We start from the raw sequence: 24,171 nt of genomic DNA, 5'->3' as shown, positions 1-24,171 counted from the left end.
ATCCGTAGCTCCCTTGGTATTTGAACGAGCGGCGAGCCACGCAGTATAAATCATCTCACCATCTCCCTACCAGAAACATCGAAGAAGGCCAGGAAATCTCGTATGTCAGAATTAATACAGTCAGTTGCGAAGCCTTAACTTCAGGTGGAAGTGAAGAGTGCATCCGGAAAGGTGGATGAGAATAGATCGTCGAAGAGCAATAAAGTAAGGCACAAAGTCTTGTTCCTTTTTTTTTTGTCTTCATTATTGCGCGGTTCATATGCGACCCATACAGTGACCTGTATTGCGAGAGAGGGAGACCCTGCTGTGAAGATTGGAGCACGCTAGCTGCCGCCATTTTCAATTCCAGACTGACGTTGGCCTGGCCATGGCATTATGATTTCAAAGTAGGATAAAGGCAACCTCTTGTACATTTTTTCCCGAGCGGGTACCCCTTGGATAAAGGCGTGGGAAACGGCCGGTCTAGATCAATGTACTCCTACACTTGGACATGCGAATGCGAGCCTGAGAATCGAATTTACTGAATCGTTTCATAATTGTCTCTATCTACCATCTTCTTGTTTTCTTCTTCACGACCACAGGACCTCCGTCGCTAACCGGGGCCACAGGACCTGTCTGCAACTTTTTCCAAAAAATATATCATCATCTACCTATTATACCCGATACCACCATCTTCTCCATCTTATAGATTCGCAATCACGACGTCGATCCCTAATTGAATCCTCGATTAATCCGGCCAACGATGGCACCAGGTCCAAAGACAGGCCCTGCGCTATTCCTCGGACTTGAACTTGCTACCGATCAACTGCGCGCTTCAATCGTGGATGAGAGCTTGGAGCTTGTGGGAGTAGAATGCGTTGATTTTGATACGGAATTGCCTGAATATCAGTACGTGTTCTTCTGGCATATGTTCTGTTCTTCCATGTCCCACTCTCAGTGACTTGGACGCGCTCAAATGTTGCGACATGCTCTCTTCACATCGCGTCTAGAGTCATTTTATTGCAGAGCTAATATTTTAATAGGACTCAGGGAGGAATTTTCACTACTCCAGGAGATGCATACACCACGCCAGTAGATATGTGGGTCAAGGCTCTTGGTGCGTAAACTAGGCGGAAGCAAATTTTTTGCTTCGACTTAACCAATTTGGATTTTTGGGTATTTGTCCGATCACTTACCACGTGCGCGGGAACATTGTTTACTTCCCCCCTGAACACAACAATTTGTTGGCGGCAACAGACTTTTTACTGGAAAAATTGACTAGGAATCATGATGTAACGAGGATAAAATCAATCGGTGGTTGTGCTCAGGTGACTCGCTCCTATCAAGCTGTGAAGGACCGTCCTAATGTGATACATACAACTTTACAGCATGCTCTTGTGTGGTGGAAATCGACACCCATTCCTTCATTTCCAGCACTCGACCCCCGACTCCCGTTTCACTCTCAACTTCCTCCTAACACCTTTTCATTACCGAATACACCAGTCGCTCAGGATACGTCCGCACACACCCATGCCCTCGCCCTCGAAGCCCTCCTTGGAGGGCCAGACCTCATGGCCGCTCGCGTTGGCACATGCGCCAACGCATCGCTCTTAGCTGCCCAACTCCTCCGAGTTCGTGAATCGTGGACATCTGATGTCTGGTCACGAACGGGGAAAATACAGCTTGCCAGCCAATTCCTTGCAAGTATGGTCGTGGGGGAGTGGGTAAATGTAGGAGAGTCGGAGGCCTGCGCGACCGGTATGTGGGTGCATGCCAGTGCTGGCGCTGGCGCACAAGGTGCGCCTGGACTGGGCCGCTGGGACGAGGGTGTTTTGGAGATCGTAGGTGGGAGTCGGGAAGAAGGTCGGAGGATCCGAACGTGGTTGGGCGACGTGGAGGTCGCTGGTGGGAGGAAAGCGGCCCATATCTCGCGATACCTATGTGAACGATACGGATTCGAACCTGGTGAGATTCATTTGCTATAATGTTTGTGCAACCCACTAATGCATTTGCAGATACGATTGTCACTCCCTTCACTTCTGATTACCTTTCCTCATACCTATCTCTCTGCCCATCTCCTGGAGATGCAGTACTTTCATTTGGACCAATGGATACCCTTCTTACTCCTGCTCAACATTACCTACCAACTCGACTTTACAGCCTATTCCCCCATCCTGCCCAGGATGCCAGTGAAAAGCGACGATATATCGCTATGTTAAGCAGCAGGTATGCAATCACATAGCCTCACCTTGCACAGCTTCTGACATTTACATGCAGAAATGCTGACGTTCCGCGTGCTCTTGTAAGAGACATGTACACGAAGAGTTGGAGTGCGTTTGATCGGCTGGTTGCCATCGTGCCACCTGGTGGATCCATAGGGTATGCTCATGCAAATGAATTCGAAACGTTTATCTTATTTCTTCGCAGTCTCGATGATAAGCTCTTCAGTTTTTGGCTCCTACAGGGCGACAGCTACCCATTATCGCATGTCAAAGGCATCTATCGCTTTGAGACCGGTATCAAAGTCAACGAGTTCCGAGACCTTCGTGCAAACCCTCGGTGTCTTCTTGAGAGCCAGGTCCTATCATTCCGCTTTCGGTGGTCAAGGATGATTGCCACCGGTGTTCTTGGTTCGAATATCAATCGGTCTCGAGGGAACGTTGCTCAGGCACCCGGTCCTACATCGCCACAAGGGCAGAATCCCCGTTCAAACATCGCATCCAGCCTTGGACTCTCCTTTGATCCATATGATTATTCCCCACTCCCTGCAAGAATACTCGTCACTGGCGCAGCTGCCAACTTCCCCTCCGTCGCAAATCTTGCAGGCGATGTGTTCAATGCACCCGTGTTCATGCCCAGCACCCAGGTTGATTCCGCACAAGTAGTGCCCCATCGCAACGCACCTGCCACTGGCTTCCCTGGCCGTGCATCACTAGGAGGTGCCTATTTCGCGCGGTGGATATGGGGAAAGGAGCGTAGTTCTACTATTGGTGGATCAAGTACCGGTCGAGGACTCGGCGGATTTGAGGAGGAGATTAGGAGGTTGCATGGAAAGCGCTGGGTCGCAAGCGGTGGTAACCCGCTGCGGACCAATGTAAATGCTCCTTTGGGTGGGAACGGAGGCAGTGGAGCCAACAGCGGTACTAGCACCCCCTATGGCCATCGCTCGGGACTTGGTTCCACTATATTTGTCGAGGAAGAAGAAGAAGAAGTGGAAGAGATGGAACGTGCGAGCGGTATACTCGCCTCTTCAGTGTTTGCAGGTGGATTTGCAGACAGGGATCTTGGCAGGGACATTAGCCGCATGAGAACGCTCACAGGTTCTACACTTGATACTGTGACGAGCAGTGGATCTATCGGGCCCTCGACTGCATTCACAACTCCCGATCTCAATGCAGGTGCAGGGAGTCCAGGCGGAGTTGGAGCTGTCGTACCACAAACAACTACGCTGACCCCTGTAACTGCCTTGCCCACTTCCGATGCCGAGGCACAGATTGGGTTGGCGAAGGTTGCTGAGGCGGACGTAGATGCGTTCATGACGTACGCTGCTATCGTCCCTGAGTATTGCCGCCTTGAGGGCATGCTCTGCAAGTCTCTTGTATGATCTGTGGAGGTGGAGGTGAAAAGCTCTCGTCGTGTATGTGAGTTGGTACAAAAAAAACTACATGATTTGTTGTATATATAGGATCTCATCAATACTTACGCGCCTTGGATATTTCTATTAGAGATTATTGATTGCCAATCAGTTCTCTAGTAGTATTACGATTTTCGAACTTGGCGTGAACATAGGTGTCCCTTGTATGACGAGCATGCGTACAAGCATCACGTGGAGGGGCCTGGCTTCTTTCCTGATGCGGCTCCCAGGCGCAAAATCATTCTACTATATTCTACCCCTGTCTGATCACTGATCTTTCGTCATAGTACTAATCGATAGCAGCGTCCTGCTGATAAAATCCTCATCGGACTCAACGAGCCCCTTTCAGTATTGATTCGTGATCGACCCCACAGAGCTAGGGGTGTCCTGACGTATCGTTTTGCCAGGTATAAATACAAGGCTGTTGGCAGCAAATATTCCAAACACGCACTACCATGTCTTGCATTCAGAACCAACACATCTACACCCTTAAAAACTGTCAGGGAGGCACTGTGATCGATCTCTCTGGTGGAGACAACCAGTCCAGTGAGCATCATCTCTTCCCCAGCCTCATCCAAGGCAGTGCTGACGTCGTGTCAATCCGTAGTCATCGGTTATAACGACCACAATGGCCCCAATCAATCGGTAATATGCTAATCATCGTTGCAGAATGGCTGCACTAACGAGTTGTTCGCAGTGGATCTTCCAACGTGCTGATGACGCCTGGTTCATCAAGTCCGCCGGGACTGATAAATATCTAGGGGTCGAAGGTGATGTCAACAACGTTGGTGATGGTACCAGGGTTGTTGCTGTCCCGTCCCCTTTCAAGTGGGATATCAAAAACTCTGATATGGAAGGTGTTGGAGGTATTAGGTGCGTACCTTTCTCTTTCTTGTTATTTATGTTTGGCGGTGGATTGATTGTTGTTTCCCCTCGGCAGGATATTGCTCCATGACAAGCAATTCAGCGTAGACCTGTCCGATAAGGGGAATGCGACAGAAGGCACACCTGTTCAACTCTGGACCGGGTGGCAGGGCGCTAATCAGATTTGGGCGCCTGTTGAGCGTACATGGTATGTTGATAACTGCTAAGCGTGTATATCGATTGACGTTGTGATCCTTTTTTAGAGCGCAAAAGAACAGAACTATTGTATATATATATGGTGTGGTTTATCATGTATAATACACAACAAGCGATATGTGCTGTAGCTTCATAAGTACTGGCAGTAATGAAGGTTGTGGCAGTCTAAGCAAATCTGGTGAATTCTCCAGGTCTATCCCAGTGCTGGGCAAGCGCACCATCGATGGTGATCGACTCCCTCCACTTGTGGGCCATATCATTCATCAGTTTCGATACATCAGACTTCGCGGGGCTAGTATCATAGAAAAGACGTCGTTGTTTAGGTCAGCGTGCCTGGGGCGGCATTTGCCGAAGTGTCACGCCCGCAGAAGCTCGGCCCAGGCATTATAAATCCTACCGGAGCCCCTATGATATTTGGGTTGCTCTACCTTCCACAATGACTACAAAGTCCCCAATTCATGATGATATTGCTACTACTCAACCTCCCTCGTACGATGCTATTTCGAAGTCCCCGCCAGCACATTCCGTCCATTGCAAACCACCTGTATTTTCTTCTCTACAATCCGAGGAGCAACGTCGTACCACAGTTCTATCTCACATCCGTGAAATCGTCTCCTCTCCCCATTTCACCCCTTCCTCTGTCGCCAAAAGTATCAATTACTGCGCTGCTGCTCTGCCATCAGCAGAGTTTTCCGACCTCCTGCAGGAAAACAATATCCTAGGCCATAATGCAATATATTGGGCGATTGTGAATAACCTGTGAGAAGTCCTTTGGGCACTCATGAAATACATTTCCCATTACTCGTCTTTTGCTTTTATGATGTGCGTCTCGCATGCATGACAGTTAACGACCACGCATTGTTCATGCAGCTAGATTTTGGAGATGATACTTTTCATAAGCGCTGGGAGAGAGACAAAGTAGATGCTCCATTACTTGAGGATAAGTCTTTTAGACGCTTTTTGGGTTGTCCGCCCGATGATATTCAAGTGCACGAAGGAGATGGACTGGGCGAACACCAATTTGTTGCCTGCTTCCGCTTCAGGATGTTCCAGAAGCGCCTGCGCATCACACCAACCTTGTCTGTAGAGTTTATTGCTGCAGGTATGTGGTCCGCGTATTTCAGCCTGGCCTTCACGCTGACAAGAAGTACATGTTAATTCTTGCAGGACGTTCATGGGTGTTGTGGTTCAATTTAGCGCTAGATGGGATCTGGCGCGTTACGTATCGTCTTGCTGAAGACAGTTTTCCAGCCGACGCAGCTGCTGTATTTCTGATAGAGGCTCATAGAGGGCCACCTGGTTGTGCGACGGGACCTGCTCCTCTAATCATACGCATGAATCAATCACCCACGTGTACACTTCTACCTCCTGGGTAAGTCATCGTTCCGATTCCAATGCAAAGTGAAGGTTTCCATTAACCTCATGGGACTGAATGTAGACCACTCAAATATTCAACCACTAAACCCGGTACCGATTCTGAATTCAGACCTCAACACTATACAGATATCCAACCCGGCGCTAAGGTTGGTACAGTCTGTAGACTCTTGGGTGAATGGCTGATGGACAAGTAAGTCTTCTCTATTAAGTATCATCCGCAAGCTCGCAACACTGTTTTATCCATCAATGTGTTTTGTGACTTTGAACTGACTGTGTTGTTGTAGCAACACCATCTATGTAGACTCTGATGGCACCCTACATGCACAACTGAAGATAACGGTAAAGTCACCGACCCCCCAGGCCAGCAGGCAATATAGTGGTATCGATATATCAAAGGTGGATACTTAATGTAGACAAGGACTCCCCTTCGGTCGGCTCTACAACAATATATTGTGTTTACAGTAGCACTGACTCAGGAAATACTATATTCGCGTCGTCTCTGCAAATAGTGTGTCTTCGCGTTCTCACTTTCGACAACACTGTGCACAATCGACAGTGAGCGAAGGGATCAGTCCGGAGGTCGAGCACGGTTTGTATGGAATGGGGAGGGATGCAGTGGCTTTCAAATGTATTGAAAAGTCGGACTTAGTTGAAGAGCGACGACCCAAATCACGTTCCCGACGCTGAAATCACGATGGACCCAACCTACTTTATGCAAATAAGATAGGGCTAAGGGTGACGTGAGCGATTGAGGTAAGGAGAATAAAAATAGTTGCATTACCCTTCAGATCGCAAGACAAGCTACTCAGATTGTCAACCAGAGAGGTCACATCCTTGATAGCGACTTCAACATGAAAACGATGCGCGCGTGGACTCTCTGTGGGATTCCAGGGAAGGAAGGCAAAAAGTTTACGATTGTCGCCCGTAGCAGATAAATGCGGCCTTTCGAAGAGGAAGGGCCTGAGATCGATGGGTTCCCACTTCCAGCTGCCATTATGCTCGTCTCCAACCATTTGGTTAGTGGTACCCGTGGATATCCACCGCCGGCAAAACCGGCCCAGCGGATCCGGGCCTATCGGGGCGCTGCAAAATTTTCAATCCATGGCGCGTTTCGCGAAATTTGCGTTCGTTCACCAGTATTAAGTAAATATATATCATATAACATCTATTCCATGTCTCAATATGCCTCTGTCAAGACCCTCTCTTGCACAATGGTGCTTGCCGGTGGAAGAACGACAGTGCTTCTCGGCGCTGCAGGTGCCAAATCTTTATCAGCCAGCACGTCGACTAGTTTCCTGGAATTGAGATTGATGATACTGGCAGCATCGAAATTTTCACTGTCGAAAGAATCAACTTTACTTGAGCCATCTTCTGCTATATCCTCGGGGTCAGCAGTGACATTTGAGTCTGATTCGTTGTCATCCCCATCGAGTGTTTCTGCTTCAAGTTCGTCTGCGAAGTCATCATCCACGTCAGAAGTTTCACGGTCGTCATTGTCGACACGATCCCGTAGTGTTAAATCGATTTTGTCCAGTTTTTCGCATTGCAATGCATGTCCGAATACTCGGGTCTTCCAGCAAGGTGCAGCCCAGGTAGTGGCACATCCATATTCAGCCCCAGCACACCGAGCAATCATCTTCTTGGGATTACTTTTGAGGTACGTGTTGACAGAGAGAAGATCCATCAGAGGATCAACTTTCACACCACCTTTTCCCTTCGCAGGTTTATGTTCGGCATCTGTGTATAGGTGCATGACAGACACGTCGGACTCGACAATCTTGATCTTTTTCTTCTTCGATGCCTTGGCTTTTTTGATTGGGGAGCTCACAAGCTCTATGTCCGGATCGTCATTTGACTGATGCAAAGACTTCGGTAACTGTATGGTGCGTCAGTGATGAATTTTTCTGGGGTGCGAAGTAAATGTAATTCACAGCTTTTCCAGCAGCAAGAATGACACTTTGCGCACGTAGAATGTTGCCAGGATTCAGTCATAATGAGAGGATTATTATGAAGTCACAGCGCTGCTGTGATGTGAGTAAAATGTGTGACGAATGTGGCGCGAATGTCTAGATTCGTGCCAGATGCGTCCCGGACGTAATCTGCGTTTTTCTGCAGTGATTGCTTGACATTCCACCAACTAAGTAGGCTTGTAGATTCGCAGTGTTCGATAATTAAGCTTTTTAAGAGTATTTAGTACTATTTAGCGTAACCCTGCGCATGTATACTGTTATTTGAGTTATTCACATAATCCACCCTATTAATTTTGGCCTTGAGTTATCCACCTAGTTATCCACGTGGATAACTAGGTGGATATCCACGCAGGTGGATTACCACGGTACACTACATCGGGTTCACCGTCTCATCCGAGGCACCGTCGATTGTGTGACAGTCCACGAATATTTAATGGCAAGCTTCTTCCCGTTGGCGTCCGTGGTACCGGCCGCCCTAATATTGACATGTTCTTCTCGCATGTGTGCGAGAAAGGCCCCTCGTATGGAAGGTATTACATGTCGAAGAATGGTACCCCCTTGACGTGGAAAATATTGTGACCAATGTCGCTCTTGTAGATGCACTCGACCTCGACACGGTCGTTTCGTGGTCACCGATTGGAAATAATTAAATCTTCGCTGTCCAATAGTATTGTTTGTGTACCATGATAATGGTACACGAAAAAATACTATCGTGACTAGACAGTGAACAATGAACATTAAGGTCCCACTTATCCAATATCCGTTCCGACTCCCGCCGCCGCTCCCTCACAATTTCATAGCATGATAGGGTAAACTCATCGAAGAAGCTTTAAGGGTATCGATACGTTAATCACGTAGTTCCAAGTTGTAAGCTTACCACACCACTGCCACGGTTCCTCAGAAATCTGCGCCGATGATCGCCAACTCTCATTTAGGTAAGGACATTCATGTGCCACATTGTGCATTGTGGTACACCGATAAGTTTCTGCGACTCAGCAGTTCTTGTCTACGCAAGCAAGCTGTGACACGTCTTTGCCAGCATGTAGGCGTGCCTTTGGGCAAGTTCGCAGCAACGGCGATGATACTTCCTATCGGTTTTTTTTTCCAATCTCTGTCATTTGCAGAGTAGTACTCTATGTAGGACATTACGATCTAGTCTATGGGACCCCCAGTGTCCCAGTCGCATCTCCAGGTACGCTCCAATCGTATAGTTACACAACTCTCCTCTACACAGACCTCTGGTACATACATCCTATCATAGGGAAAGAACGGACTTCTTAATCAGTTGACAGCTAGATTCTTCAAATAATCAACACGGGAAGGGTGCACATCTGTCGAGCTGTCGCGGTTGATATGAGTCCCGTTGGGTTTATCCTGTGAATGTTTCTTGTAAAGCCCATAAATAAATAAAAAGGCAAATACAAACCTTGTAGAAACGCAAAGATTTGATCATGTTATTCTCGTCAAGAGTGAATCGATGGTAGATGCCAGGAGGGATAGCGAATAGATCGCCCTCGACTATCTGGCAACGAATCCATGATCCTGAGGAATGTTCTGGATGACGAGCCATCAGAGTATGCCATAGAATGTGTAATTCCCCGCTCACCTCGAAGATCGAAAAAGCCGCTACCATCGATAACATATCTTGTCTCCTCTTCTTGATGCATGTGCCTAGTATTTCAAACTGTTGCTGAGTACAGACACGATGTTGTGAAAGTTGAGCGTACTCTTGGAAGAATTTCTCCAACAAGGGCTCGTACTCATCTCCTAGGTCCTGCTTGGTGACTGTAATAATGTCTCTGTGCTTGTAGCTTCTTTCCTCTGCAATAGTATCAATCTGTTCCTGTTGGTTCGTAGGGATGTGCCAGTATAGTGCTCCAATAGATTTCAGGATCTCATCTGACACAGGGTTGCCAGAATCGTGCGGCAGCCGCTGGTCGCCTGGAATGTTATCGAAGTAATAGGCACGCATAGTGATGTTATCGACTGGTCCGTGTTGATGTGGTAGATACGTTCAAGGACCCTTTTTATAGATAAATCATTGGGGGACATCCTTATGGGAAAGACCGGACTCCCGACCCGTTTCAATCAGAGTCTCTTGTTACTTGTACACCTGCTCAGGGGGTGTACCCGGCGAAGCTCCAGTCAAAGTAGTAGAAGCCTTAAGGACCTCAATGCGTCAATTCCAGTTGTAGGCTTACCAGACCACTGTCACGGCTCGGCTGCCAATTGGTTGCATGAAGTCAGATTCCGTCAGAAGCGCCAGCGGCAACTTTCCAGTCTTCCTTGAACTAGCATTCGCTGGCATAGAACATAGACACGTCCACCGAGCTCTCCTATACCAGCGTCGGGTAGCATACATGGTGAGAATGGTAGGTCCGGCATTGAGTAATGAGCGCTGTATCGGAAATAGTTTGGTTGGCATGCCTTATAGGGCATTGCAAGCCCTCAATTGACCGAATCCATTTGAAACGCCTTGGAAGCGAACTCGAAAATCTTGCAAGCGGGGCTCAATTGACACTTGCAAGCTGATTGCAACCTCGTTTAGGGATACATTGGGGACAAATTTCGACAAAAGCTTTGCTTACTAGATGCTCCGTTTCTGCTGAAGCTAACTGGCAGATCGCTAGACAAAAACAACGTGATAAAAGGCGTGAATACTCTGAGTTCGCCTCTGAACAAACGTGGTATGCTCAAGACTTGTGTCTTTTTCCTAACGATCTGCAGGTTGATACAGGCGTGATATAGGGAGATTATTATGCAAGTTGGTGCAAGGCTCAATATGATTATTGCCAGTTTGAGGGGAGGGGTTTCGGTTGCGAGGCTCGGTTATTGTCGGGTGATGAGATGGAGAGAACGGCATTGTCTCGAAGTCAGGAAATCGATGGTGAACCTGCCAGGTAAACGCGTTTTGCTGATCACGTGACCTAATATTTCAACGTGTTTGCACTTGGTTTGCACGGTTCAGCTCTAGATTTTGACCGAGGGACAGAAAGAAATCAAAACTGGAGACGGCGAGAAGAGGGACAAAGGCAACCGAAGCCTCGAGTGTGAGGTATTTGGATAAAGGTTTCGGAAGTACGACAAAACCCAAATACCAAGATACCAAACAGGGAAGTGGTGGGTGGGTGAGAAAAGTGTGCGAGTAAGAAGATGAAGTGAATCATGATGAAGGTGAGATACACGTATAGTCACAGCTAATGGCACTCGCTTAGTAAGCACTAATTTGAGCTCTATGCTCGCAAGCTCGCTTTCGAGCTCAAATTTCAAACTGCACCCCTTGCGACGCGCTTTCAAGTCCTTTCCAATTGACCTGAAATTTTTTCGGGTGATCTTGCAACCCCTCAATTAGTCTCAAGAGGGGTCTCTTGCAAGGTGTTGGACACATATGATAGTAGTAATGATCCGAGCGCAAGTACTAACGCTAACTAGTATCGTGAATAGCTGAAGTCCCAGATGTTTGTCAGCGACTGCATAGATCAAGGACAAACGGTTACTTACATTACCGAGAAGTTATTAGTATATATATTGCGTTCGTACTTTAAATTTACTTTAGAGTCTGTCCAAATAATAAGAAAGATTTAGACTCCTACCCATCGGCGGGTGTGTAAGAGAGCCCCCGACATCCGACAGCCGCTATTTCTCCGACGATTTACCGAATAGCCCCAAAAGTCTCGGTAAATCGTCGGGGAAACAGGCGACTCCAACATCATTGAAGACGATGCGTGCGTGGACTCTCTGTGGGATTCCAGCGTCCTTTCGCCCAACAGTGCCCAATTGCTTGGGAAGGAAGGCAGAAAGTTACCATTGTCGCCCGTAGCAGATAAATGCGGCCTTTCGGAGAAGATTGGCTTGAGATCGATGGGTTCCCACTTCCAGCTGCCATTATGCTCGACTCCAACCATTGGGTTCACCATCTCATCCGAGGCGCCGTCGATTGTAACATCCTTCCAGACCCGGACTCCAACAAAGTGTCTCTTGGCATCGGCAAACTCCTCCGCTCCCAAGTTCTTCTCGCAGGAGGCCAAGATTTTTTCTAGGATCTCGCCCTCAGATTGACAGTCAATTTCTCTCCACGAATCTTTGATGGCAAGCTTCTTTCCCTTAGCATCCGTGGCTTTGTACACGTGAGTTCCATGCCCAACCATAGAGTCTGCACCGCATGTGGCAAGTTCCCGTGTCGTGGTGAACACCTCGTCGCCAACTGTGAACTTGTATTGGATTTTTTCTCCTGCATGAATCCGCTCGACTGTGGCCCAGGTCCCATCCAAGCCCTTTCAAGGAGGTAGACGCAGACGCAAATCCAAGAGCGTAAAAGAGAGAGATGGCACCATCAATGTCCTAGATGTATTATACCAGTTAGTACCCTGACATACAGCGCGGTAAAGTGGTGTACCTCGAAGCAGTTGATAGGCTCTGTACGATTACTGAGCCACAGTCTCAATTGCATGATCTCAATTGTGATACCGAAGGCAAACCGACGACAGGGGTCCTCGCGCATGATGTTGTGAATGCTCCAGATTATCTTATGTTCGTTCTAGAGCAGAGTTATAAGCCGGCGCCGACCAGATCTGTAACAACTTTTTTTACATCTCGGAGAGCTTTGGCACCCCGTTCCTTCTTGAACTTGAATGGCACAGTGATATCAAACCAAGGCATCCTGGGCGCAGTTTGATCGCTCGCCCGCAAAAGGTATCCATCCAGCCGGAAAGTATTGTGGCGCTCTGAGAGTGGCGTTTGATTTGGATTCAATAGGTAGGATACTCCACAACTCGGGACTTGTTCCAAGATTCCAGAAATGATTCCCTTGAGGGGCTTTAACGTTGTCTCTTCGGACATCTTCACAGGTCGGATGAAGTCCTTCCATTCCAGGCTATCGTCAGTGAGAATCTTGCTCTGAATTAAGTTGTCACGCATCTCCTCCAGATGCTGCTGAGAGGGCATGGCACCAACACACTTCACTAGGGAAACGAATGGGACCTGCAGATACTTTCCCAAATCAGTGAGAACAGCCTCGCGGCTTAACTTCAGATCCCCCGTGTGGCGAGGGACTAGGACTGTCTCTGCTGGTGGTACCTGTGACTTCTGTGATTGAGGTGTATGAGGGGTGGTCATCGTGATTTGATCTGCGAAACAGTTCGGCTTGGGAAGAAATCCTCGAGGTTGCACAAGAACAAGACTGAAACTGTTATTGCAGCACTTGACTCGGAATACTTTCGTACGACAGTCACTGCGGAAACGAGAAAATAGTCCTACTCTATTCCAAGATAGATAATTTGTATAATCATACCCAAACCCATGTCAACTAGTAAACCCCACCCAAAATCGATGTGCTGCCAATTTTGAGAGATCCTGGGAACACCACAAATGTAAGCGGACCATTTTCCGACTTTGCCTTATCAATTTTCCCGACCTATGCTTACACCTCGCAAATACCTGCTATTCCATGACTATTCAGCTCTGCGAATCCAAGATCTTGACGTTGGTTTACAGTAGACTTGGAGCGAGGTAAAACTTCGAAAATTTGTCTAAGTCCTCATTACCCAGTAAGTACTTACTACACCATGGCAGACCGCGACACCATCAAGCTTGAGCTGCCCGCGTGGGTGAGATCATTCAAGTTCACTTTCGAATGCAGAAAGCTTGGTCCTATGGTAAGTGCCGTTTAGTCAAACTAGACCAATACTAACTACTATGTAGGCTATTGACGTATCCATGCGAGAGCCTCTCGACTTGGAGCTGCCGTCTGGCACAGCATGCTGCGCTGATGCCAGCGAAACACCAACGATGAAACCGGGAGTACTTACTGATTGGTTGGAAGACCAGACAGCTGTAAGTCCTTTTGTTGTTCTATCATTTTATGATATTGAACATATATCTAGCAGCGCAACTTGAAGCTGTCAAGGCGGAAGCTCGGGTAATTGATGATAACGAAACGGAACCGGAGTCAGAACCGCCTGCTGAAAATACCAAGTGCCTAGTTGACGATCCAGCCAAGTGGTAAGTTGTTTTGTCTGATGTCAATTCTCCTCTCGCCCTACTACCCCAGACTGACCTTCCTGTTAGTGCTGGACCTGTGCCCGACAACAGTGAGATGGAACCAGAGTCTGAACCCGAGGCACAGACACCTGTAGAATTTACCATTTGGTATGAGGCTAACAAGGACGTGCGTATTTTTATTCTCTACTATGACTACTAAGTTGTTAACTGAGGGTTTTTTGCAGGGCCATGTATGGGTACGACGGAGAGGTCTCGACATCTGGTGAGCGCATGTGCTTTTGGTGATCTGGAGTCCCGTCATTAAGGTGTTCTTGAAAGGACGAGAATGTGGGATCAGGCTGTCATCCAGAAGTGAGTAGCTCGTTATGATTTAGCTTTGCCTTGACTGATATACTCACTGCCATGGATTGCTCTCGGCACAGATTACCTGGGTGACTGGTGGGCCCAAATACATCGACATGCAACCCATTGCGACCGAAGCTGGTGGGGCCGTGACTGGGTTGTGATGTGCCACGGATTTGGCCCTGCATGGGGTAGGCACCTGTCATATCTTGTTGCGCATGCTCTGGGCTCATTTGTGGATGGTTCGACATGGCAGGGGCACCACTCGGGCGTCTCTGAGTAGTACCATGGGGTACGCACATCACGGAGGGAGAGCAACAAGGAGGTAGGACAGCCTGCAGGATGTGGAGGATTCCTAGGTCGGCACCATATGGTACATGCTTCCTGTCTGTATGTACATCATAATCCGATCCACTTTCACTTGAAAAACCAACCATAATCTGATGTGCAAATCATTTAAATCAATATTAAAACTGAGGTCTGCTTAACATGCAGGCAACAAACCCGCGTCTGGAAATCTCATCGTTTCACAGTCGGTTTTGCATGTCAAAACTGAACCTTTCTGTATCTGCATTGGTGTACTTTGCCTCGATTTGCATTCTATGCTTTGTGTGTATTTACAGGCTATATTCGGACTCTATGCGGATCCGTTTATTTTGTCGTTTCCGCAGTGCTAGTAGTGGGTTTTTCCCAGGCTCCTGTCATGGCAAGCGACCGTTTTACTTGGTTTTACCTCGAAGCTGCCATTACATCACGGATGTGTTGACTATTGACACGCTTCTTGATACTATACAGCGATTCACCATCGCCACTCGACCACCGCATCATTCTGCTCCGCATTATATTTATAGCGTGTCGTATGTCTGTTTTCCTCAGCATTTCAAGTTGTTCCCACTCGCTGAGGTATGTTCGTTATTGCACTCGTACCCAGACTCATACTAATGTAGACTAGACTTACTTGTCTCGTTGTTTTAGCCCATTAGGATGCACGATTGTGGGGCGGTCCCATGTTTCCTCAATCCACAGTGTTAATGCACTGCCTAATCATCATCTAAGAACGAACCCGAACCTGCTCGTCTGGAGACAAGACATCGTTGATAGCGAGCAGATCGCTCAAACCCACGTGAGTACTAGTACCTGTGCTGTGGACGCTAATGATTGGTACGTTGCGAGGTCACAATCTTCTAGTGTGCGGGAAATGCTCCTTCGTCTGGAAGGCATTCCATGTCGAAGAATGATACCTTGTTGAGTCGTTGACGTGGAAAAAATTGCAACCAAGGTCAATCTCGTAGATCCACTCGATGTCGAGGTCATTTCGTGGTCACCAACTGGAAATGATGAAATCTTCGCTGTCTAGTGATGCCCTCCACTACCACCGCGGTAGTGAAGAAGCCCCATTAAACAGCGAACATGACGGTCCCACTCATCAAATATCCAACTCCTACCGCTCGCTCACAATTTCATAGGGCAAATTCATAGACTCAAGCACGCCTACGCCAAGAACGGGTGGTTGAAAATCGAGGCGGCAGTAGTGAGCGAAATACATATTTCGATGGTGGTACACGTAATACCCGCGAGTGCCCAATGGAGCGCAGGCGGAAAGGCACATGGCACAGACACACGAAGCTCCAGTCATAGTAGCGGAATCTTCAAGGGTGTCAATGCGTTAATTAAGAAGTTTCGAGCTGTAAGCTTACCACACCATTGTCACAGCTCCTGTCCGGTGCCTCGACCGTTTACAACAAAAGTTAGGGGGAAGAGATTCAGAAGAGCCTGGAAATTCTGATATCCCAGTACGAACTCAGTCACTCGGGGAGTCGGAAAGCTCATTTTCTCAACGGGAATTTGACACCACTCCCCACGTGACTTACCGTTGAATTCAGGGCCTGTAGCCGCCAGTGTAGTCAGTACGTATAGTAGCGATTGCGGGCAAACATTCTGTGAAGTTTCTGGACCCTCACTCGTCCTCGTCCTACATCAGCATTTTCGCTACCAAGATAGCCAGCACAATTGACAAAGTCAATAAGAGACTAAGAAATCCATCTCCATCGCCAACTTTCATTGATGCAAGGACATTCGTATGCCACATTGTGCATTGTGGTGCACCGATCGGTCTCTGCGACTCAGCCGTTCTCGTCTATGCAAGCAAGCTGTGACGCGTTTGTCAGCAGGTAGGTGTGCCTTCGGGCAGATTCTCAGCAATGACGATGATACCCCCATTCGTAATGTTACATGATTCTCCTTTACATACACTCCTGGTATATCCCCTCGGGCACATCCTTATGGGAAGGACTGGGCGTCTTACCCACCTCAATCAGTTGACAGCTAGACTCTGCAAATAATCGACACGGTAAGGGTTCACATCTGTTAAGCCGCCGCGGTTGAGAGGAGTCCACTTGGGCTCATCCTGTGAATGTTTCTTGTAAAGCACATAGATAAAAAAAGGGTGAATACGAACCTTGAAGAGACGCAAAGCTTTGATCATGTTATTCTCGTCAAGAGTGAATCGATGGTAGATGCCAGCAGGAAGAACCAAGAGATCGCCCGTGTCTACCTGACACCGAATCCATGATTCTGATGGATGTTCTGGAAGACGAGCTATCAGATTATGCATGGAATATGTGATTCTCTGCTCACCTCGAACATCGAAAAAGCCGCTGCCCTCGAGAATATATCTTATCTCCTCATCTTCATGCATGTGCCTGATATCGAAGTTCAAGTTGTTGCCAAATACAGACACAATGTTATGAAAGCAGAGCGTACTCTTGATAGAAGTTCTTTAACTTGGCCTCGTACAGATCTCCAAGGCCCTGCTTGGTGATTGTGATAGTGTCTCTGTTCTTGTAGCTTCTTTCCTCTGCAACATCGTCGATCAGATTCTGTTGGCTGGTCGGGATGTGCCAGTGTAGTACTCCAATAGATTTTAGGATCTCATCTGACACAGGGTTTCCGGAATCGTGTGGGAGCCGCTGGTCGCCTGAAATATTATCGAAGTAATAGGCACGCATGTTGATGTTATCGTCAGTCTGGGGTGCGCCACGTAAATACATTAAGGATCCTAGTGGATCTATCATTTATTAGTCAGCTTTTATTATATAAGATTCTACTTCCAGTCCACAACTCGTCTATTACGGTACTCCGAGTCGCAGCTAGACTGGTGCCAGCTGACCTCAAGGGTGAGCTAGTCACCAGTCTAACTTGCAGCGGATCGGCCTTCCTAGCGCGCTTACCTTCTACCGCTCCGAGGTTGGGGGCTTGGTATGTCCGTGCCCAACATAACAGTATCCAATCTGATTGCTTGATAATCAGATAATGCGCCTCACCTGTTCATAGCGAAGATAAGCCATGTCATATGGTTTCAGCTGCTATTAACAGCTGAAATTTTTGACAAGCCACACATGTGATATAATACATATATAGGAAAACTTGTCTTTCAGCGAATTTCTGGAGGTTTTCCCTGATCTTGAAGTTGCCATGTTTTCACTTATGCCCTCGCTATGTTAAATAAGCTTAGCTAGTTAGTACGTTCTCGCACCACTTGCACTATGTATCAGCGGTTTCCCGGGACCTTTTTTCTCCGATCCCGTTCGATCATTTTGAATTTTTAACTGTCAAAACATGACTGACAGTGATGTTGCATAAAAAAACCGCAGCACGAACAATTTTGACCCCATCTGTCACGTCGCTTGACCTAATTTGGATGTAAAGGGTCCCGGAAAAGGTAGCGGCAAGGGCCAAAATTTGTGCCGCAGTTTTTATGCAACATCACTTACGTAGGAATTTGTGGCGTTACAGTCACGTATAGCCTTTACACCTCTTGAACCCAGACCTGTAGGGTCCAGGAATCTGTCCCTCAGTTTGAACGGAATCTATCACCGACTCTCGGCCATGTCTCAGGTGTCGACAAGTTATCCGCCAATCAAAGCACATACCGTCTATGCGGTTAGATCCAACTTTTGGCCGCCGTCCACCAGAACCGTCTTAGTATGATCTTCAGCGCCCAATAAGTGCAATCGCGGGAGAGGCGGAAATTTCACTGCAGCGGTCCACCCACGCAGAGGTCGTTGTTAGGTTACCCTCTGCTAGAGGAAACCCGTGCTCAACGATACGGTACTAGACTGATCAATTTGCTGTGCTCGAACTAATTTCATTATGGATAGCGCTCAGCTATGCAACGCCTGCTAAGTAAACGAACTGCATCCATAGGTATCTCGACATACCCATCTTATCAACCAAGTGTTGCTGCTTGCAGAAACTGATTCTGAAAAATGGAATGAACATCTGCAGCATAGGCTAATTTTGAGACCTCCAACCTCAGGACTCGATCAAACAATTGACACCGGAGACATTGGCAGACAGATGCTGTCGTGCCTCAGGTGTGACAGACAATCACAACACTAATGGCGCAAAAACGTGGTACCATTCATTATTGCCACGACAAGTATCCCAGATCTCCAACCTTATCAACCTGTTTTCATATCGTCCTGTGCGACCCTGTGCTCTGATTTGCACTAGTCTTCTATCACCATACAACCGCTTGTCTACCGGCGGTCACTGTGCGCTGCTTTGCACTAGTCTTCTGTCACCATACAACCACTTGTCTACTAGCTTGAAACCATCGGCAACGACCTTTAGCGCTCCAAGGTTGGTCTATCGCCTCTTCTTGTATAAAAAGGATATCCAATCTTCTTCTATTGGTATCTACCAGCAGCCTCTTTTTTCTTTCACTGTTCTCCCATAGAGCATCCCAGCTTATATCTAATCACTCGTAACACATAGATTAATACCGCAATGTCTGCAACACTCCCAGTCACCCTGCACGACGTTCTCTCTCAAGCTGCCAAGCGGTATCCTTCGCACGAGCTCGGATTCATCACATCTTCCGCTCATGACTCTTCCATTCGAGCGACAACATTCAGCTCTTTCAACCAGTATGTGCGCAACCTCGCTCGCGCCATGCTGGATTGGCAAAAGCCCGCTGGCTCAGTTATCGTTGTCTACCTGACTGAGCACGAGGATAACATGGCCGCTGTTTGGGCTTGTCTCCTTGCAGGTTACGTTCCATGCTTGCAACCCGCCCTCAGTGCCCAGCAGGCTCATAAGGAGGGCCATGTCGCTCATATCAAAAACCTGTTCTCGTCCGCTATCTGGCTCACTAACGAGTCCGGTGCTGACCAGGTGAATTCCATCACCGGTCTGGAGGTTAACCTTCTTTCGCAACTCAAGGCATCAGCTTCGAAATACCACGTTTCTGCCGACTGGGTCGCCCGTACCGCCCAGCCGGATGATGAGGCAATACTATTTTTAACCTCCGGATCAACTGGCTTTTCCAAAGCAGTTGTCCACAGCCATCGCACTATTTTGGCCGCTTGCTCTGCTAAAGGAGAGGCTTATGGCTTAACTCCGAAGACTAATGTACTTAACTGTAAGTCGACTTACTCGTTGTTGTTACCGATGTTGATATTTTCCCAGGGGTTGGATTCGACCATGTCGCGGGCTCCTTGGAAATGCACATCACTCCCTTGTTGTTCGGTGCCTCTCAAATTCACGTCCATGCATCCGCTATTCTCTCCGACCCGCTTCGTTTCCTCCGTCTGATCGACGAGAAGTCCATCAACGTTGCCTTCAGCCCTAACTTCTTGCTTGCGAAGCTCACGCGGGACCTTGAGAAGAGGTCTGATCTCATTGGAGCCTTCGACCTCTCTTCAATCAAGCGCATCAACAGCGGAGGGGAGGCTGTCATTTCAAAGACTGCTCAGTCCTTTGTAGCTGTCCTTAAGCAACTTGCAAGAGACCCTCTCAAAGTTTCTTTCGTCATTTCACCTGGATTTGGTATGACTGAGACTTGGTGAGTCATTTCTGGCTTACATTGTGGCGTAAAACTTAATTAATCTTAGCGCTGGGTGTATCTACGAGCCGGTGAACCTCAGCACTACCGTGCCCAAACACGAATTCCTCGACTTGGGACGCCCTATACGCGGTTGCGAGATGCGTATCGTTGATCCCGAAGATGGCAAGACGGTCCGCAGGGACGGAGAGAGTGGTGAGCTGCAAGTCCGTGGCCCCATGATCTTCCTTCGTTACTACAACAACGCGGAGGCCACATCTTCCAGCTTTGTTGATGGTTGGTACCGCACCGGTGATGTCGGAATTATCGAGGGCGGTGTTATGCGTCTCAGTGGCCGCATCAAAGACACTGTTATCGTCCACGGTGTGTCATATGGTATTCCAGAGCTGGAGACGCACCTCCAGACTGTCGAGGGTGTCACGCATTCCTTCCTTGCTGCTGCCCCCTACCGTGCACCCGGGCAGGAGACTGAAGGCTTCATTATCTTCTACTCTCCCACTTTCGACCTTAATGGAGAAGATGCTTCCATGAAACTATTCGCCACGCACCGCGCCCTCCGTGACATCTGTGTCAAAATGATCACCCTCCCTCCTCAATTCATCGTCCCCATTCCTATCAACCAGATGGAGAAGACTACTCTTGGGAAGCTCTCGAGAGCTCGCCTTGTCAGCCTCTTCAAGCAGGGAGAACTTGCCAAGCACATCGCTCGTGCTGAGGAGCTCCTGAGCGAGGCTCGGGGCTCTTCATTTGTCACCCCTTCCACGGAGGCCGAGAAAGCTCTTGCCAAGATTTACTGCTGGGATCTTTAACCTCAACGAGAATGAAATGTCCGCAAGCGACAACTTCTTCGAGCTCGGCGGCACCTCTATCGATGTCATCAGGTAAGCAACACAGGATATTTAATAACGAATGCTTCTCATGTTTCTTTCTATCAGACTCAAGCGCGAGGGCGAAGCACACTTCGGTTTGCCTGAGATACCCACTATTCAGATCCTCAAGCACCCCGTCATTTCCAGCTTGGCGAATTACATCAACGCTCTCCTCTCAAAGGACAGTGCCGCAGAGGAGTACGACCCCTATCGTTCCCTTGCAGCTCACGGGTAACAAGACACCCATCTTCTTCGTTCACCCCGGTGTCGGCGAGGTTCTGATTTTCGTCAACCTCGCCAAGTACTTCCAGAATGAACGTCCCTTTTATGCTCTTCGTGCTCGTGGCTTCGAGCCAGGTCACCCTTTCTTTACCTCCATGGACGAAATGGTGTCCACCTATGCTGCTGCAGTAAAGAGGACCCAACCCACTGGTCCTTACGCCATCTCTGGTTACAGTTACGGTGGTGTCGTTGCCTTTGAGGTCGCTAAGCGCCTCGAGGGCATGGGTGATGAAGTCAAATTCGTCGGTCTCATCAACATCCCCCCTCACATTGCCGACCGCATGCACGAGATCGACTGGACCGGTGGCATGCTCAACCTTTCATATTTCCTTGGCCTTGTGACGAAGCAAGATGCTAATGACCTCACACCCACTTTGAGACCTCTCTCGCGGAAGGAACAACTGGAGGTCGTCTGGAAGCTATCACCTCCCGACCGTCTTATTGAGCTCCAGCTCACGCAAGAGAAGCTTGACCACTGGGTCGACATTGCTGGCTCTCTAATTGAGTGCGGCAAGGAGTACAACCCGGGTGGCTCAGTTTGTGAGTGCCCTTGATCCTGTAGTTTTATTCTCTCACTGACGACCATATTAAGCTGCTCTTGATGTCTTTTATGCCATTCCCTTGAAGGGAACCAAGGCTGATTGGCTTAACAAGCAACTCAAGCCTTGGGACGGTTTCAGCCGTGGCCAGGCCACATATACCGACGTCCCTGGGCAACATTACACTCTCATGGACTTTGACCACGTTCCTCAATTCCAGAAGATCTTCCGCGGCCGTCTCGAATCTCGTGGTCTTTAAGACTGCAGATGTCACGGTTGGACGTTGGAGACGGACTGATTTTTATTGGTTTACTGGATGCATATTCTATGTACATATATTACTGTATGGTCTGACATCCTATTATTGTAGTGTTTTTTGTAAAAATTCCTTAGAGTTGGATCAATAGATTACATGTGATTGTGTATCAGGTAATACATATCATGAGCATGAACCGATTCGAGTGACACCAACAAGGGATTCGAAATGGTGATGCGTGATCAGAGATATCACCACGGGGGATTTCTATCATGCTCAATTGAGCTATGACACTGCACTGGATGTATATATATTAGGACTGAGAACCCAGGGTAAATCGTGTTAGTAATAAGAAGAGAAGTACGCATACGAAACCCGGGGGATTCGATTAGCCTCCGGGTAACCTTTCCTTTTTGACTCTTATTACCTCTACACTCCTCATAGCTGATATCGCTTCTTTCCGCCTCGGACTTCTTGACGCCTAATACTTAAACCCTCTCTTGTACGCAGCGTTGCTTTCACGTTCGCTGAGACTTATTTCGTGTCTAGCTTGCAGCAAATCGGATGCATTGAATTCAAAGGAACGGTGTATGCAGCACTAGTTTACAGTATTAACGCAACGACACAAGTGTCGCACGTACAGTTATGATATTAAATAACTAAGTAACTTGGATCATAGAAGTCTGGTCTGGAACAGAGGAGTAGTGAAGCCTGATGGAGCTCAATGGCCTCATCAAGGTCTAATACGACACTTCACTACAGGAATCTGTTTCTATGGGTGGCAGCAAGACCATCGAAAGATGAGGATTGATTAGAATGACCGGCGGGACAGAGGAGTGCAGCCCAATGGAGCTCGATGACTCCAGGGGTAATGGAATAGCGAAGCCTGATCAAGCTTGGTGGCCTCATCGAGATCAGGAACGATACCCCGCTGCAGGAACTGTTTCCTAGGCTGACAGCAAGATTGTTGAGAGCATTGGAAGAGCATTACCGAGGACTAAGAGCGAAATGGCGTTATCGAGATCAGACCCAGCTGCCAGAATTTGTTTTGGAGGTCGATAGCAACCCCATTGAGAAACTCGGATCCGAGTCGAAGACTGGCGTAGGATGACAACTACCCCATTTTACTGTGAAGGGTCTGCTAATGACTGCGAAATTGATATCAGATTGAATTCGTATGCAAGGTGCGAAAGAGGACCCACTAGGATACCGAATTCAACCTGCCTTGGAGACCGCCACTGATTCGAAACTGAGTACTGACCTTGAAGTCAACGATTGGGCAAGCGGGTTGCAACAACTATGTACATTAGTCTCCCCTATGCAGACCTTAGAGTCGGATGAAGATAGTCAGTTCCTTCTGAACCAAGTATGTTACTCCGGAGTCCGGTGTAACATACTTGGTTGTCCGCATGCATGGACTCTCGGAGAAAGCCGGGGTGGCGTTGAACTTGGGCTACATCGATATTTGCATCACTACTGGCACTCACTGTACCATTCGTTCGTTCCTAACATCCACGGAGCCTCGGTACTGTATACGTCACTCAGCCTCATCCATAGCTCAACATGGTACTGCCGCTGCTGCGCCAGTATCTACATGTCGCGTTGACCAAGCCCGGGCACCTTTCGCACATAGTAATAGTTTGAATTACCAACAGTATCTCCTTCCATACTGACAGAGTCATACACTTGCATTCGACACTACTTTGTCACATGTAACACATCCTATCCGCCAGGATCCGTAACCAAAATCGACGAGACAGTGCCTATCTCGGGTACTTCAAGCCAGCTGCCACCGGTAGCACATTCGCGTTATTCGGTTACCTACGCGCACGCTCCATTTATATCACTTCAAAAAGCGGGAAAATGGGCTTGTTTTCGGCGTGAGCTGACGATTGTCTCTCGTGTCAAGTTTCAAGACGCTTACCTCTTTAAGGTGATAGTGATATGAACGGCTGAATACCACCACTCACGGTCTAGGACGATGTCGTTCGATCC

At 48.1% G+C, this 24,171-nt stretch overlaps 10 protein-coding genes across 10 annotated transcripts; 5 read left to right on the top strand and 5 right to left on the bottom strand.

Annotated features, from left to right (window-relative positions):
* The first annotated feature begins 433 nt into the window (after positions 1–433).
* DFJ58DRAFT_767691 (uncharacterized protein) lies at positions 434–3,748 on the top strand. Its single transcript, XM_041388874.1, has 7 exons — positions 434–888; positions 1,023–1,096; positions 1,237–1,307; positions 1,368–1,944; positions 1,995–2,205; positions 2,257–2,358; positions 2,407–3,748. Exons 1-7 carry the CDS (start codon positions 743–745, stop codon positions 3,581–3,583), a joined length of 2,358 nt encoding a protein of 785 aa, XP_041248378.1. The 5' UTR covers positions 434–742; the 3' UTR covers positions 3,584–3,748.
* Positions 3,749–3,863: 115 nt separating this feature from the next.
* Positions 3,864–4,951, top strand: DFJ58DRAFT_698090 (carbohydrate-binding module family 13 protein). The gene is made up of 6 exons (XM_041383521.1): positions 3,864–3,961; positions 4,021–4,159; positions 4,221–4,258; positions 4,311–4,486; positions 4,554–4,685; positions 4,741–4,951. Coding segments are annotated over exons 2-6 (438 nt in total). The 5' UTR covers positions 3,864–3,961; positions 4,021–4,068; the 3' UTR covers positions 4,742–4,951.
* Positions 4,952–5,105: 154 nt separating this feature from the next.
* Positions 5,106–6,500, top strand: DFJ58DRAFT_742727 (uncharacterized protein). Its single transcript, XM_041387220.1, has 5 exons — positions 5,106–5,441; positions 5,564–5,795; positions 5,861–6,065; positions 6,132–6,260; positions 6,355–6,500. Exons 1-5 carry the CDS (start codon positions 5,130–5,132, stop codon positions 6,476–6,478), a joined length of 1,002 nt encoding a protein of 333 aa, XP_041248376.1. The 5' UTR covers positions 5,106–5,129; the 3' UTR covers positions 6,479–6,500.
* A 131-nt stretch (positions 6,501–6,631) lies between these two features.
* On the bottom strand, positions 6,632–7,149 carry DFJ58DRAFT_767684 (uncharacterized protein). The gene is made up of 2 exons (XM_041388873.1): positions 6,852–7,149; positions 6,632–6,799 (listed from the first exon to the last, which is right to left on the bottom strand). The coding sequence occupies exons 1-2, from the start codon at positions 7,081–7,083 to the stop codon at positions 6,693–6,695; spliced, it is 339 nt and encodes a 112-aa protein (XP_041248375.1). The 5' UTR covers positions 7,084–7,149; the 3' UTR covers positions 6,632–6,692.
* A 98-nt stretch (positions 7,150–7,247) lies between these two features.
* On the bottom strand, positions 7,248–8,541 carry DFJ58DRAFT_911484 (uncharacterized protein; the record flags this gene model as incomplete). Its single annotated transcript, XM_041395238.1, has 3 exons — positions 7,248–7,946; positions 8,120–8,207; positions 8,426–8,541. The coding sequence occupies 3 exons, from the start codon at positions 8,539–8,541 to the stop codon at positions 7,248–7,250; spliced, it is 903 nt and encodes a 300-aa protein (XP_041248374.1).
* A 666-nt stretch (positions 8,542–9,207) lies between these two features.
* Positions 9,208–10,036, bottom strand: DFJ58DRAFT_698086 (Acireductone dioxygenase ARD family). The gene is made up of 4 exons (XM_041383520.1): positions 9,768–10,036; positions 9,647–9,711; positions 9,467–9,594; positions 9,208–9,414 (listed from the first exon to the last, which is right to left on the bottom strand). The coding sequence occupies exons 1-4, from the start codon at positions 10,010–10,012 to the stop codon at positions 9,322–9,324; spliced, it is 531 nt and encodes a 176-aa protein (XP_041248373.1). The 5' UTR covers positions 10,013–10,036; the 3' UTR covers positions 9,208–9,321.
* Positions 10,037–11,621: 1,585 nt separating this feature from the next.
* Positions 11,622–13,155, bottom strand: DFJ58DRAFT_911482 (uncharacterized protein; the record flags this gene model as incomplete). Its single annotated transcript, XM_041395237.1, has 3 exons — positions 11,622–12,314; positions 12,437–12,577; positions 12,631–13,155. The coding sequence occupies 3 exons, from the start codon at positions 13,153–13,155 to the stop codon at positions 11,622–11,624; spliced, it is 1,359 nt and encodes a 452-aa protein (XP_041248372.1).
* Positions 13,156–13,604: 449 nt separating this feature from the next.
* On the top strand, positions 13,605–14,239 carry DFJ58DRAFT_723630 (uncharacterized protein; the record flags this gene model as incomplete). Its single annotated transcript, XM_041385033.1, has 4 exons — positions 13,605–13,694; positions 13,741–13,872; positions 13,946–14,040; positions 14,107–14,239. 4 exons carry the CDS (start codon positions 13,605–13,607, stop codon positions 14,237–14,239), a joined length of 450 nt encoding a protein of 149 aa, XP_041248371.1.
* A 2,296-nt stretch (positions 14,240–16,535) lies between these two features.
* Positions 16,536–17,413, bottom strand: DFJ58DRAFT_767662 (Acireductone dioxygenase ARD family). The gene is made up of 4 exons (XM_041388872.1): positions 17,146–17,413; positions 17,020–17,084; positions 16,841–16,968; positions 16,536–16,789 (listed from the first exon to the last, which is right to left on the bottom strand). Exons 1-4 carry the CDS (start codon positions 17,388–17,390, stop codon positions 16,697–16,699), a joined length of 531 nt encoding a protein of 176 aa, XP_041248370.1. The 5' UTR covers positions 17,391–17,413; the 3' UTR covers positions 16,536–16,696.
* A 1,289-nt stretch (positions 17,414–18,702) lies between these two features.
* DFJ58DRAFT_767660 (atromentin synthetase) lies at positions 18,703–22,354 on the top strand. Its single transcript, XM_041388871.1, has 8 exons — positions 18,703–19,026; positions 19,162–19,807; positions 19,855–20,230; positions 20,280–20,979; positions 21,008–21,111; positions 21,166–21,235; positions 21,294–21,921; positions 21,974–22,354. Exons 2-8 carry the CDS (start codon positions 19,174–19,176, stop codon positions 22,177–22,179), a joined length of 2,718 nt encoding a protein of 905 aa, XP_041248369.1. The 5' UTR covers positions 18,703–19,026; positions 19,162–19,173; the 3' UTR covers positions 22,180–22,354.
* Positions 22,355–24,171: the final 1,817 nt, after the last annotated feature.

This window comes from Suillus subalutaceus, assembly GCF_016647625.1.
Source record: "Suillus subalutaceus strain FC151 chromosome Unknown DFJ58scaffold_14, whole genome shotgun sequence".
NCBI lineage: Eukaryota > Fungi > Basidiomycota > Agaricomycetes > Boletales > Suillaceae > Suillus > Suillus subalutaceus.
Note: the sequence above shows the minus strand (reverse complement) of the source record. Positions and strands in the feature narration are given on the sequence as shown.